The sequence below is a fragment of the Bufo gargarizans genome, chromosome 5, assembly GCF_014858855.1.
Source record: "Bufo gargarizans isolate SCDJY-AF-19 chromosome 5, ASM1485885v1, whole genome shotgun sequence".
Taxonomy (NCBI): Eukaryota; Metazoa; Chordata; class Amphibia; order Anura; family Bufonidae; genus Bufo; species Bufo gargarizans.
The window spans coordinates 236,600,577-236,615,133 of NC_058084.1; the positions used below are offsets into that span (position 1 = coordinate 236,600,577).

The following is a 14,557-nucleotide window of genomic DNA, read 5'->3' on the forward strand; positions in this document are numbered from 1 at the left end:
TTACTGTCTGTGTAGTGTAAAAACTGTGGGAAGAGTGGTAAATTCGGCTATAATAAGAATATATATGTGAGATAACAGTAAGTGGTCTTGCCATGCAAGAACACTTAATTAAAGGGATTGATGGTCTCTGCTTGGGAGACGTGGAGAGATGCAAAGGCAGACTATGTGGAACAGTAGGACATCAATGTAGCAATATTTTACTAAATTAAAATTTCCATCCCTTTCTTCCAAGTACTTTTCTTTTCATGCTTAGACATTAGAAACTATGGTAGAACATAGGACTTCTCAGAAAAATACAGTACAAAAGTAATATAATTAAAAGTACTATTTAGGATTCATGCACCCGTGTCTGTATTTTGGTCCACAATCAAAGGATCCAGAAAATGCATATTGATACCTTGTGTGCTTTCCTTTTTGTACTGCTTACTCCTGTCAGTTTGAAATTTGAAAGTGGTTTTCCACTTTAAAAATCAACTACTAAAGTTATTCAATGAAGTCTCGTGCGACTTCGAATAACTGACTTTGGCTCACCGAAGCCATACATTTTAATACTGTACAGACGGCTCTCCGTACAGTATTAATCCAAAGTTTTGAACAAAGTGACTTTAGGATTTGGCATTCGAAGCTCACGTCGTTCCTCACTAAATAAGATAACTGCTGAGAAGTAATCTGTACAGAACGGGAAGTGTTAACACCTTAAGGACCCGCGCCGTACTGTGCTGGTGGACGCAACTTAAGGACCAGTGCCGTACATGTACAGCGGCTGATCGGGCGGATGCAGGAGCTGCGTCCGCCTGATCAGCCGCACGGACCCGGGAGTCACTGACAGCAGGTCCCCTGCTGCAAATGCCAGCATCGGTGAAAACACTGATTCTGGCTTGTTAACCCCTTGTATGCAGGTACTAATTCAAAGATTAAAAAGCAGCTTACCATACAATTCATAGCAAAATGATTGTGCTGCGTTTGTAGCTCCAGAGCTTGGTTGTGGCCGACACCTATGTCGGAGTAACTTGTCAAGAAAAGTCCTTTGTTATGGGCAATCCAGTCAAACATCTGAAGAATAAAAATAAACAGGAACGTTACTAAAACTGGTCACACACATTAGACAGTTGTCAAGGCAGCAATTTCTCCTAATCATCCATACAACGCATGCTTAACTTGTACTTCTCTCATGTACATCTGCCCCATGCTTTTTTCCCAAATTGAATTCTCTTGGCCCAATTTCACAAAGTAAATAAATCTCTCTTTTTTTTTTGCTTCCCGTATGTAGCATTTCCTGTGGCTGTATCCAATACCACCCATGATGCACTTCTCCTTTCTCTGCCACAACACCAGCACTGCCCGTAACAACTTCCAAGTCGTTTATAGACCCTCCCACCCACCTAGTCACATAGACACTCTATCACGGCCCCTAACACCATCAAACTAGTTTATAGCTCCTCCCACCCACCTAGTTGCATAGACACGCCCCTATCACTGCTCCCGTTACTGCACTGGCATGTCCATGGACATAACATCACAGGAAACAGGAGAGCTACATGGACATGGTCATGTGACCACAGCCTAGAACGGGAGACACAAGCAATAAGTGTAGAAATGCATTACTCCTTTGAGGACTGTAATAGATTTTAACCTCTATTCTCTTGTTTTGCTCGGCTTGACCTGCCACTCCAATGGGACCTCAGGTCACAACAGTCGAACCCCTACTGTATAGTTGGGGGTCAGTTATCCACTATCCTTGAATAGGGTTCACTTTAACCACTAAAATACTATTTCGGGGTTAAGGCTACAAGAATAGCTAAAACTTTATTTTTCAATTTACATAGCCGTTTAAAGGGCCTGTCCTTTTTAACCACCTCAGCTCCCCTAGATTAAACTCCCTTAATGACCAGACCACTTTTTACAATTCTGCACTACACTACTTTCACGGTTTATTGCTCGGTGATACAACTTACCACCCAAATGAATTTTACCTCCTTTTCTTCTCACTAATAGAGCTTTCATTTGGTGGTATTTAATTGCTGCTGACATTTTAACTTTTTTTGTTATTAAATCGAAAATTACAGATTTTTTTGCAAAAAAAATGACATTTTTCACTTTCAGTTGTAAAATTTTTCAAATAAAACTACATTTCTATATAAATTTTTCTCTAAATTTATTGTTCTACATGTCTTTGATTAAAAAAAAATGCAATAAGTGCATATTTATTGGTTTGCGCAAAAGTTATAGCGTTTACAAACTATGGTACAAAAATGTGAATTTCCGCATTTTGAAGCAACTCTGACTTTCTGAGCACCTGTCATGTTTCCTGAGGTTCTACAATGCCCAGTAGAAATGACAGTAGAAACATTGACAGTAGAAACATCCTACAAATTACCCCATTTCGGACAGTAGAAACCCTAAGGTATTCGCTGATGGGCATAGTGAGTTCATAGAAGTTTTTATTTTTTGTCACAAGTTAGCGGAAAATGATGATTAAAAAAAAAAAATCTTCCAAAGTCTGATATTCCACTAACTTGTGACAAAAAATAAAAACTTCCATGAACTCACTATGCCCATCACGAAATACCTTGGGGTGTCTTCTTTCCAAAATGGGGTCACTTGTTGGGTATTTACACTGCCCTGGCATTTTAGGGGCCCTAATGCGTGAGAAGTAGTTTGAAATCCAAATGTGTAAAAGATGCCCTGTGAAATCCTAAAGGTGCTCTTTAGAATTTGTGCCCCTTTGCCAACCTAGGCTGCAAAAAATTGTCACACGTGGTATCGCCGTACTCAGAAGAAGTAGGGCAATGTGTTTTGGGGTGTATTTTTACATATACCCATGCTGGGTGAGAGAAATCTCTCTTAAAGTCAACTTTTCCCATTTTTTTTATATAAAGTTGTCATTTTAGAGAGATATTTCTCTCACCCAGCATGGGTATATGTAAAAAGACATCCCAAAACACATTGCCCAACTTTTTCTGAGTACGGCGATACCACATGTGTGACACTTTTTTGCAGCCTAGGTGCGCAAAGGGGCACAAATTCCTTTTAGGAGGGCATTTTTAGACATTTGGATTCCAGACTTATAAATATAAGGTGTTATATGGCTTCTGATTCAATTTTTTAAAAGTCACCAACCTGCCAGCGCTGATCATTGGCTGGCAGGCTGGCAACGAAATACTCCTTTAACGATTCCCGCCCCGCCCTGCGCATGTGCGGGCCAGCTCTGCCTGAAATCTTGCGTCTCGCGAGAGGACGCATTGGCGCGTCCAGGAGGAATAACAGGGCCGCCGCCAGGATGCGATCCTGCATGCGGCGGTCCTGTAGTGGTTAATAAACTATGGTATTTTAAAGTGACACCCTTTTGGGATACATTTACAGAATACTATTTACAGATAGTTTTGCGTTGTTTTACAGGTTTCATTTTTACAGCCTTCCCTATGCAGCAAAAAAGAAAGGTTAACTTCATTCTGTAGGTTAGAACAATTACAGTGATACCACTTTATAATTTTTCTTACGTTTCAACCCCAGTGACCATCAATATGCCTTTTTCTACGGCCATCACAAAGGGGTATTCGGTCACCCATGCAGTGTAAAGCGAGGGCTTGGCTCTCACATAAGAGCCACGCTCCTGCTCTAACAGCCCAGCCCGGCCGGAGTGGTGATTCAGGCTTTTTAACCCTTTACATGCTGTGGGCAATGGCTCCTGCCGCATGTTAGTGGTGACAGAGAGAGGGGAGTCTCCGTTTCCCATTGGCACCCTGCAAATGCGATCGCAGGGTGCCGATGTGTGTATAGGCTGGGACCTGGTGTAGGCTTGAATGCACCTCTCTGGTGTAGCCTTCTGGTCAATGTCAGGATAGCACAGACATTAAAATACTATGCACTATAGGGATAGTGCATTGTATTTTAGAAGCAATCAAAAGATTGCCTGTTGTATTCCCCTTGTGGTACTATTAAGTGGCTAAAAACCAACAAAAAAAAGTAAAATAAATAATTCCAATAAAATAAATAAAAATCCCATTGGAAATATGCTTTTCAATGAAAAATAAAACAGCAAAAATAAAATCTCCCCCATGTTTGGCATCGCCGCTTCCGTAACAACTCGCGTTACACAAATATCATGGAAATTATCCCCTATGGCATGGATGTCAAACTCATGGCCCTCCAGATGTTGCAAAACTACAACTCCCATCATTCCCTGATAGCTGTAGTATGCCCAGGCATGATGGGAGTTGTAGTTTTGTAACAGCTGGAGGGCCACGAGTTTGACATCCCTGCCCTATGGTGAACGCGGAAAAAAAACTGAGTTGTTCATTTACTCTTAGTCGCCACCAAAAAAAACTCAAGTGATCAAAAAGTATTATTTATCCCAAAATGATACACATGAAAACAACAAGTAGCCCAGCAAAAATCAGGGCTCTCACAAGCAATCCAAAAAGGATCAGTTTTTGCCCTAATGCATTTTGAATGGAAAAGGATCCGCTCAGAATGCATCAGTTCAGTCTTCATTCCGCTTTGGAGCCGGACACCAAAACGCTGCTTCCAGCTTTTGGCCTCATGCACACAACCGTTTTTTTTTTTTTTTAGGTACGCAAAAACGGGGTCCGTCGGTCTGTGACCGTTTTTTCGTCCGTGGGCCTTCCTTGATTTTTGGAGGCTCCACGGACATGAACAAAAAGCCGTTTTGGTGTCCGCCTGGCCGTGCGGAGCCAAACGGATCTGTCCTGAATTACAATGCAAGTCAATGGGGACGGATCAGTTTGACATTGACACAATATGGTGCAATGCAAACGGATCCGTACCCCATTGACTTTCAATGTAAAGTCAGGAGTCCCTTTTATACCATCAGATCAGAGTTTTCTCCAATCCGATGGTATATATTACCTTGAGGCGTCCCCATCACCATGGGAACACCTCTATGTTAGAATATACCATCGGATTTGAGTTAGATCGTGAAACTCAGATCCGACAGTATATTCTAACACAGAGGCGTTCCCATGGTGATGGGGACGCTTCAGGTTAGAATAGACTAAAAACTGTGTACATGACTGCCCCCTGCTGCCTGGCAGGTGCTGCCAGGCAGCAGGGGGCAGACCCCCCCCCCCCCCTTCCTGTATTTAACACATTGGTGGCCAGTGCGGCCGGCCCCCCCTCCCTCCTCTGTAGTACTGTAGATTCATTGGTGGCCAGTGGGCCCCTCCCTCCCCCTATGAATTAAAATCTCCCCCCCCCCCTGCAGTAGCGCCCTGGTTGCCATGGTTACGGACTTCGACCGGTACTCTCCGCTGCCACCAATGATAAGGGGGGGGGGGGGGAGATTTTAATTAGGAGGGGGAGGGAGGGGGGCCCACTGGCCACCAATGAATCGACAGTACTACAGGGGAGGGAGGGGGGCCAGCCGCACTGGCCACCAATGAATCTACAGTAATACAGGGGAGGGAGGGGGGGGGCGGCCGACACTGGCCACCAATGTGTTAACTACAGGGGAGGGAGGGGCAGCCGCACTGGCCACCCATGTGTTAAATACAGGGGGATGGGGGGGCAGTCATGTACAGAGTTCTTTTAGTATATTCTAACCTGAAGAGTCCCCATCACCATGGGAACGCCTCTGTGTTAAAATATACTGTCAGATCTGAGTTTCACGATCTAACTCAAATCTGATGGTATATTCTAACAGAGGCGTTCCCATGGTGATGGGGACGCTTCAAGTTAAAATATAGTTCTGAAAAAGCTTTTATGCAGACGGATCTGCGGATCAGTCTGTGTAAAAGTAGCCTACGGCCACGGATGCGGATGCCAATCTTGTGTGCATCCGTGTTTTTTCACTGACCCGTTGACTTGAATGGGTCTGTGAACCGTTGTCCGTCAAAAAAATAGGACAGGTCATATTTTTTTGACGGACAGGAAACACGGATCATGTTGCAAAACGGTGCAATTTCCGACTTTGGGTCAGTGGAAAAAAAAAAAAAAAGGAACACGGCACAACGGCCACGGATGCACACAACGGTCGTGTGCATGAGGCCTTTTTGTGTCCGTCTGATGAAACTGAGCCAAACGGATCCGTCCAGGCACACAATGTAAGTTAATGGGCACAGATCAGTTTTCACTGCCACAATCTGGCACACTAGAAAACGGATCAGTCTCCCATTGACTTCCAATGGTGTTCAAGACAGATCTGTTTTGGCTATGTTAAAGATAATACAAACAGATCCATTCTGAGTGGATGCAGACGGTTGTATTATCTGAACGGATCCGTCATGGACAATTTGTTAAAAACTTTTCTTCATTTCCCATTTTTTGTCCTGCTGCGATCATTTGATCGCTCTTCCAGCAATGATTTACCTTTCTATAGCCTATAGATCAGGCATCCTCAAACTGCAGCCCTCCAGCTGTTGTAAAACTACAACTCCCACAATGCCCTGCTGTAGGCTGATACCTGTAGGCTGTTCCGGCATGCTGGGAGTTATAGTTTTGCAACAGCTGGAGGGCCGCAGGTTGAGCATGCCTGCTATAGAGCATTCACTGTGTTCCTATCAAGCCCTGCCATGGGAAGGGTTTGATATTAACTTCGCTATGACAGTCCTTGGAGCCACCAAATCTCCTGAGGGGGCACCATCTTTAACCACCTCCGGACCGCCTAACGCAGATGTGCGGTCCGGAGGTGGCAGCGCTGCGCACAGTCACGCATATACGCGTCATCTCGCGAGACGCAAGATGACGCGAGTATGCGCCCGCGCGTGCGCAGTTCGCGCCGGCATTTCGTCGAGAAGTATTTCGTCAGCAACCTGCCAGCCAATGATCGTGGCTGGCAGGCTGCTGATTTTTAAAAAAGCCAATCAAAGTGCCAGATATCAGATCATATTAGTAAATATGATCTGATATATGGCTGCCTGCTCCTCTGCTGGTTCTTTTTGTCGGTTGGAACCAGCAGAGGAGCAGGCTTCACAGTGAGTACACCAAACACTACACTTTAGCCCCTGATCACCCCCCCTGAACCCCAATTAACCCTTTGATCACCCCTGTCAATCACAAGTGAAAAGAAAAAAGTGATCAGTGCAAACTGTCACTTTTTTTTTTTCACTGTTATTGACCGTTAGGTTTTAGGTATAGTTTAGGTCCCTTGGTTAGGTAGTTAGCGATCAGTTAGCGCCCAGCCCACCGCACCGCAGTCACTGATTCGCTGATTAGCGTATCGCTAATCAGCATTTGTACTTTTATAGTATCTGGAAGTGATCAAAACTGATCACGGTCAGATCTATAATAGTACTAGTGTCACTTTAGTTCGCCCTCCACCCAAAACGCAGTGTTTGCCCGATCAGGCCTGATCGGTCGCCCACACGTGCGTTCGCCCACACCCGCCCCACCGCAGTGACCAAAAAAAATTTTTTTTTGATCACTGCACATTCACTTTACACGCACTGCGGCAATAAAAAAATCAGTTTTGATATTTTTTATCAATCGCAGCGGCCTCCGGTACTTCGCTAGCCTCCCCTTTGTAAGACAGGCTTTTTTTTCTTGGGTAGTCTCAGGGAATACCCCTAAATTTAGTTGCCCACATGTCTAACAGGGGGTATTCTTCTGAAGAGGCCTACAGGCTTCTGACCCAGTCGGATGAGGAGTAGGAACCCTCATCTGATTAATCCAGCGGGTCAGAATACGAACCTGTAGAAAGCAGTGGCTCTCTGACCCAAAGTTCGGACGAGGAGGCTGAGGTCCCTGATACCACCAGGCGTACCCGGCCCGTGTCGCTAGACCGCAGGTTGCGCAGGATCCGCTTCAAGAGCAGCAGAGAGGGGCTGGTGCTGTCGGATTACGTGGTGAGGCATACATCAGCAGCCCAGCCCTCCCTGGACCTAGTACCAGCACTGCCGTACAACCTGGTGAAGTAGCGAGCACCAGAAGGGCAGTTGAAGCTGGTACGGTGGCACGTGCAGTAGTGACCCCGTCGCAGCCACCGCAAAGACGTGCCCGTAGAGCCCCTAGAATCCCAGAGGTGCTGGCAAACCCTGATTGGCAGTCCCCAACTTCAGCCGCACCTGTAGTTTTCCCTTTCACTGCCCAGTCTGGAGTTCGGGTTGAGACGGCTCAGATCGGTTCGGCCCTGGGATTTTTGGAGCTGTTCTTGACTGCGGAGCTTTTAGACATAGTTGTGGCCGAAACAAACAGGTATGCCACACAATTTATCACCGCTAACCCGGGAAGCTTTTATGCCCAGCCTTTCCGGTGCAAACCAGTCCAAGTTTCCGAACTTAAAACTATTCTGGGCCTCCTCCTCAACATTGGCCTGGCAAAAAAGCATGAATTGCTGTCATATTGGTCCAGGAACCCAATTCATCACATGCCCATGTTCTCTGCTGCCATGTCCAGGGCACGTTTTGAGGCCATCCTGCGGTTCCTGCACTTTAGTGACAACACCGCCTCCCGTCCCAGGGGCCACCCTGCTTTTGACCGGCTCCACAAAATTCGGCCCCTCATAGACCATTTCAACCAGAAATTTGCAGATATTTATACCCCAGAGCAAAACATCTGCATAGACGAGTCCCTGATACATTTTACCGGGCGCCTTGGCTTCAAACAATACATCCCAAGCAAGCGCGCCCGGTATGGGGTCAAATGGTATAAGCTCTGTGAAAGGGCCACAGGCTATACCCACAAATTTCGTGTCTATGAGGGAAAAGATCAGACCCTGGAGCCGGTCGGTTGCCCTGACTACCTGGGGAGCAGTGGGAAGACAGTTTGGGACTTGGTGTCACCCTTATTCGGCAAGGGGTACCATCTTTATGTGGACAATTTTTTACACAAGTGTGGCCCTCTTTAGGCATTTGTTTCTAGAACGGATTGGCGCCTGTGGTACCGCGCGAACTAGTCGCGCGGGCTTCCCCCAGCGGCTCGTTACCACCCGTCTTGCAAGGGGGCAGAGGGCCGCACTGTGTAACGAAGAACTGCTCGCGGTGAAATGGAGAGACAAGCGTGACGTTTACATGCTCTCCTCCATTCACGCAGACACAACAATACAAATTGAGCGAGCAACCCGTGTCATTGAAAAGCCCCTCTCAGTCCACGACTATAACCTCCACATGGGAGGGGTGGACTTCAATGACCAGATGTTGTCTCCGTATTTAGTTTCCCGCAGAACCAGACGCTGGTATAAGAAGGTGTCTGTATATTTAATTCAATTGGCTCTGTACAATAGTTTTGTTCTCTACAGTAAGGCTGGGAGAACTGGATCCTTCCTCAAATTTCAGGAAGAGATCATCGAGAACCTCCTGTATCCAGGAGGTTCCGTGGCCCCAACCACCAGTGTAGTTAGCCGTCTACACGAGCGACATTTCCCCAATGTCGTTCCTGGTACCTCAACACACCAGTAAGCAAACACGTTAATGTTCAGTTAAAAAAGTTAAAGTTTATATGTTCTGTTGCAAAGTTAATAAAATTATTGCGTTGCGGCCTGGTTTTTTCTTTTTTTTTCTTTTTTTACCTTCCAGGTGGACCAACCGATAGACTAGCTGCATTCTGACAGAAGCATTGCGCTGCTGTCAGATTACACGCGAGTCGGTGTATGCGGCGCTGCAAGACGGGATTTTCTCCTCTGCAGTGACAGATACGTTTGCCAAGGCATACGAGCTGAGGAGGAGGCGGCGTTCCTATGCTTTGGCAAACACTTTGTAAATATAAAAAAAAAAAAAAAAAAAAAAAAAAAAAAAAAAGAATCCCGGCAATGATTGATTCATCCACATCGATTGATGTGAATGGAGAAATCTGGTTTGCCAGGGCATACGAGCTAAGTGGGTATGGATGTAGGGCGGAGCTCCTATGTCCTGGCAGACGCCTTTCCCCTCCATTTTTTTTTTTTTGGCAGAGATTTTTTCATCCACATTGATCGATGCGAATGAAGAAATCTGTGCCGTTCATTTATTTCTTTCAGACCAGAGGCTGAACGGAAAAAAAAATCTCATTATCTGTATGCTCAATATAAGGAGAATAGCAGAAACTCCTAATGCTGGCCATACATGTAATGATTGCGGAGACCCTCAAATGCCAGGGCAGTACAAACACCCCACAACTGACCCCATTTTGGAAAGAAGACACCCCAAGGTATTTGCTGAGGGGCATATTGAGTCCATGAAAGATTTAAATTTTTGTCCTAAGTTAGCGGAAAGTGAGACTTTGTGAGAAAAAAAAAAAAAATCAATTTCCGCTAACTTATGCAAAAAAATAAAAAATTCTATGAACTTGCCAGGCCCCTCATTGGATACCTTGGGGTGTCTTCTTTCCAAAGTGGGGTCACATGTGGGGTATTTATGCTGCCCTGGCTTTTTAGGGGCCCTAAAGCATGAGAAGAAGTCTGGGATCCAAATGTCTAAAAATGCCCTCCTAAAAGGAATTTGGGCCCCTTTGCCCACCTTGGCAGCAAAAAAGTGCGACACATCTGGTATCGCCGTACTCAGGAGAAGTTGGGGAATGTGTTTCGGGGTGTCATTTTACATATACCCATGCTGGGTGAGAAAAATATCTTGGTCAAATGCCAACTTTGTATAAAAAAAATGGGAAAAGTTGTCTTTAACCAAGATATTTCTCTCACCCAGCATGGGTATATGTAAAATGACACCCCAAAACACATTCCCCAACTTCTCCTGAGTACGGCGATACCAGATGTGTGACACTTTTTTGATGCCAAGGTGGGCAAAGGGGCACATATTCCAAAGTGCACCTTTTGGATTTCACCGGTCATTTTTTACAGATTTTGATTGCAAAGTACTTCTCACACATATGGGCCCCTAAATTTCCAGGGCAGTATAACTACGCCACAAGTGACCCCATTTTTTTGAAAGAAGACACCCCAAGGTATTCCGTGAGGGGCATGGCGAGTTCCTAGAATTTTTTATTTTTTGTCGCAAGTTAGTGGAATATGAGACTTTGTAAGGTAAAAAGAGAAAAAAAATTAAAATCATTTTCCGCTAACTTGTGACAAAAAATAAAAAAATTCTAGGAACTCACCATGCCCCTCACAGAATACCTTGGGGTGTCTTCTTTCCAAAATGGGGTCACTTGTGGCATAGTAATACTGCCCTGGCAATTTAGGGGCCCAAATGTGTGAGAAGTACCTTGCAATCAAAATGTGTAAAAAATGGCCTGCAAAATCTGAAAGGTGCACTTTGGAATATGTGCCCCTTTGCCCACCTTGGCAGCAAAAAAGTGAGACACATCTGGTATCGCCATATTCAGGAGAAGTTGGGGAATGTGTTTTGGGGTGTCATTTTACATATACCCATGCTGGATGAGAGAAATATCTTGGCAAAAGACAACTTTTCCCATTTTTTTTATACAAAGTTGGCATTTGACCAAGATATTTTTCTCACCCAGCATGGGTATATGTAAAATTACACCCCAAAACACATTCCCCAACTTCTCCTGAGTACGGCGATACCAGATGTGTCACACTTTTTTGCTGCCAAGGTGGGCAAAGGGGCACATATTCCAAAGTGCACCTTTTGGATTTCACCGGTCATTTTTTTACACATTTTGATTGCAAAGTTCTTCTCACACATTTGGGCCCCTAAATTGCCAGGGCAGTATAACTACCCCACAAGTGACCCCATTTTGGAAAGAAGACACCCCAAGGTATTCTGTGAGGGGCATGGTGAGTTCCTAGAATTTTTTATTTTTTGTCGCAAGTTAGTGGAATATGAGACTTTGTAAGAAAAAATAAAAATAAAATCATCATCATTTTCCACTAACTTGTGACAAAAAATAAAAAGTTCTATGAACTCACTATGCCCATCAGCGAATACCTTAGGGTGTCTACTTTCCGAAATGGGGTCATTTGTGGGGGTTTTCTACTGTTTGGGCATTGTAGAACCTCAGGAAACATGACAGGTGCTCAGAAAGTCAGAGCTGTTTCAAAAAGCGGAAATTCACATTTTTGTACCATAGTTTGTAAATGCTATAACTTTTACCCAAACCATTTTTTTTTTTGCCCAAACATTTTTTTTTTTATCAAAGACATGTAGAACAATAAATTTGGCGAAAAATGTATATATGGATGTCGTTTTTTTTGCAAAATTTTACAGCTGAAAGTGAAAAATTTCATTTTTTTGCAAAAAAATCATTACATTTTGATTAATAACAAAAAAAGTAAAAATGCCAGCAGCAATAAAATACCACCAAATGAAAGCTCTATTAGTGAGAAGAAAAGGAGGTAAAATTCATTTGTATGGTAAGTTGCATGACCGAGCGATAAACGGTGAAAGTAGTGTAGTGCCGAAGTGTAAAAAGTGTTCTGGTCATGAAGGGGGTTTCACCTAGCGGGGCTGAAGTGGTTAAAGACCCAACATCCGCTGTACATATATGGTGGTTGTATAGAAGGGGTTAACATTTGTTTTTTTTAGGGGGGGAGGAAATGGGAAAAAAACACGCATTCACAGCTTTCTCCACTCACTGCGAGGGCACTTCTCAAGTATAGCTGACATAATTGACACTGACAGAAATATTGCAGGGTATTATATTCGTGATCAAAATGATTGCATGCTCAAGTCCCCTATACATAATTTATATCACTGCATCAGTAACAATGCATACAAATTTGATGAATTATGTAAAAAAAAAAAAAAAAAAATACCAAAATTGCTTTTCTTGTTCATTATACCTCCCAAAAAGAAAGTCAACAGTATCAAAATGGCACAAATAAAAATGACAAGTTGGCCTGCAAAAAAAAAACAAGCCTTCAACACAGCCACGTGAAGGAAAAAATAATGTTCTGAGTCTTAGGGTCTCAATACTGGGGGAAAAAAACGGTTCAGTTTTGTCCCCATTCATTGTCAATGGGGACAAAACGGAACTGAACGCTTCAAAATGCATTCCATTCTGTTCTCATAACGGAGAGCAAACCGCAGCATGCTGAGGTTTTCTTTCCGTACTGGGATGCGGAGCAAGACTGATCTGTCATGACCCCCAGTGCAAGTCAAAGGGGATGGATCAGTTTTCTGTGACACAATAGAAAATGGATCAGTTCCCCATTGACTTTCAATGGAGTCCATGATGGATCCGTCTTGGGTATGTTAAAGATAATACAACCGGATCCATTCATAACGGATGCAGATGGTTGTATTATCAGTAAGGCTAGGTCTACACGACGACATTTGTCGCGCGACATTTTGTTGCACCAATGTCGCGCAACAATTTTTATAATGGCAGTCTATGGTGTCGCACTGCAACATGCGACATGCTGCGACAGCGACGCGACAGTCGCAGAAAATCCATTCAAGATGGATTTTTCAGCGACTGTCGCAGTCGCAACATGTCGCATGTTGCAGTGCGACACCATGGACTGCCATTATAAAAATTGTTGCGCGACATTAGTGGAACAAAATGTCGCGCGACAACTGTCGTCGTGTAGACCTAGCCTTACGGAAGGGTTTTTGCTGAACCCTGCTGGATCCAACAAAAACATTAGTGTGAAAAAGTAGCCTTAGGGGTATTATAAGTGTCTCTAATACTAGCTATTACTGGCTAATACTAGCCACAAAATGGATAACTGATGACCACAAAAGATATCATTGTTGTTCTATGTAAACTATCATAACCAGAGAATCGACTGCATTCAGAACAACTATATGCCCTTATTCACACATCATTGTTTTGGTCAGTGATTTCGAGCTAAAACTAGGAGTGGAGGTTACACTGAGAAGGTATAAACGCAAACATTTGCACCTGTTCTGTGTTTTTGACCCATGCTTGGTATCGGCTCACAATCACTGATGGAAATCAATGACCAAACACTGTGTGAATAAGCCCTAATGCTTAACCTTTAATAGAGAAATTCATTAAAATATATTTCTGGATTGTCAGATAAATACTTCAAGGAAATAAACCCTAAAATCAAACCAAAAAAGAAGAAAATTACCTGTGCACATAAAAAAATTGAAAAGTCTTAGGCCCCTTGCACACGAGCGAGTATTCCGCGCGGGTGCAATGGGCGAGGTGAACATATTGCATCCTGACCCATTCATTTCTATGGGGCTGTTCACATGAGCGATGATTTTCACACATCACTTGTGCGTTGAGTGAAAATCGCAGCATGCTCCTCTATGTGCGTTTTTCACTCAACGCAAGCCCCATAGAAGTGAATGGGGTTGCATGAAAATCGCGAGCATCTGCAAGCAAGTGCGGATGTGGTGCGATTTTCACGCACGGTTGCTAGGAGACGATCGGGATGGGGACCCGATCATTATTATTTTCCCTTATAACTTGGTTATAAGGGAAAATAATAGCATTCTGAATACAGAATGCATAGTAAAATAGCGCTGGAGGGGTTAAAAATAAATAAATAATAATTTAACTCACCTTAATCCACTTGCTCGCGCAGCCGGCATCTCCTGTCTTCATCTTCATCTAACATGATCCATCACCATGGTAAAAGATCATGCGATGGATCATGTAATGACTGTGACGTCACCAAAGGTTCTTGTTGTTGCACAAAGCTAAGATCAAGACATCTAATGAGTGCATCTAATGAGGAGAATGCTGCGCCCGTCCGGTGAATATGCTGAGAGGGAGGAGGGGCTTGGGGCCA

General features: G+C 44.1%; 1 protein-coding gene across 4 annotated transcripts in view; it reads right to left on the minus strand.

Moving 5' to 3' along the window:
- Positions 1–14,557, minus strand: part of TRIO (trio Rho guanine nucleotide exchange factor) — a 584,493-nt gene that overhangs the window by 437,759 nt on the left and 132,177 nt on the right. For all 4 annotated transcript variants that reach the window (XM_044293534.1, XM_044293537.1, XM_044293535.1 and 1 more), the window contains exon 6: positions 931–1,053. In XM_044293534.1, coding sequence (XP_044149469.1) covers positions 931–1,053 — 123 coding nt within the window. The remainder of the gene's footprint in view (positions 1–930; positions 1,054–14,557) is intronic.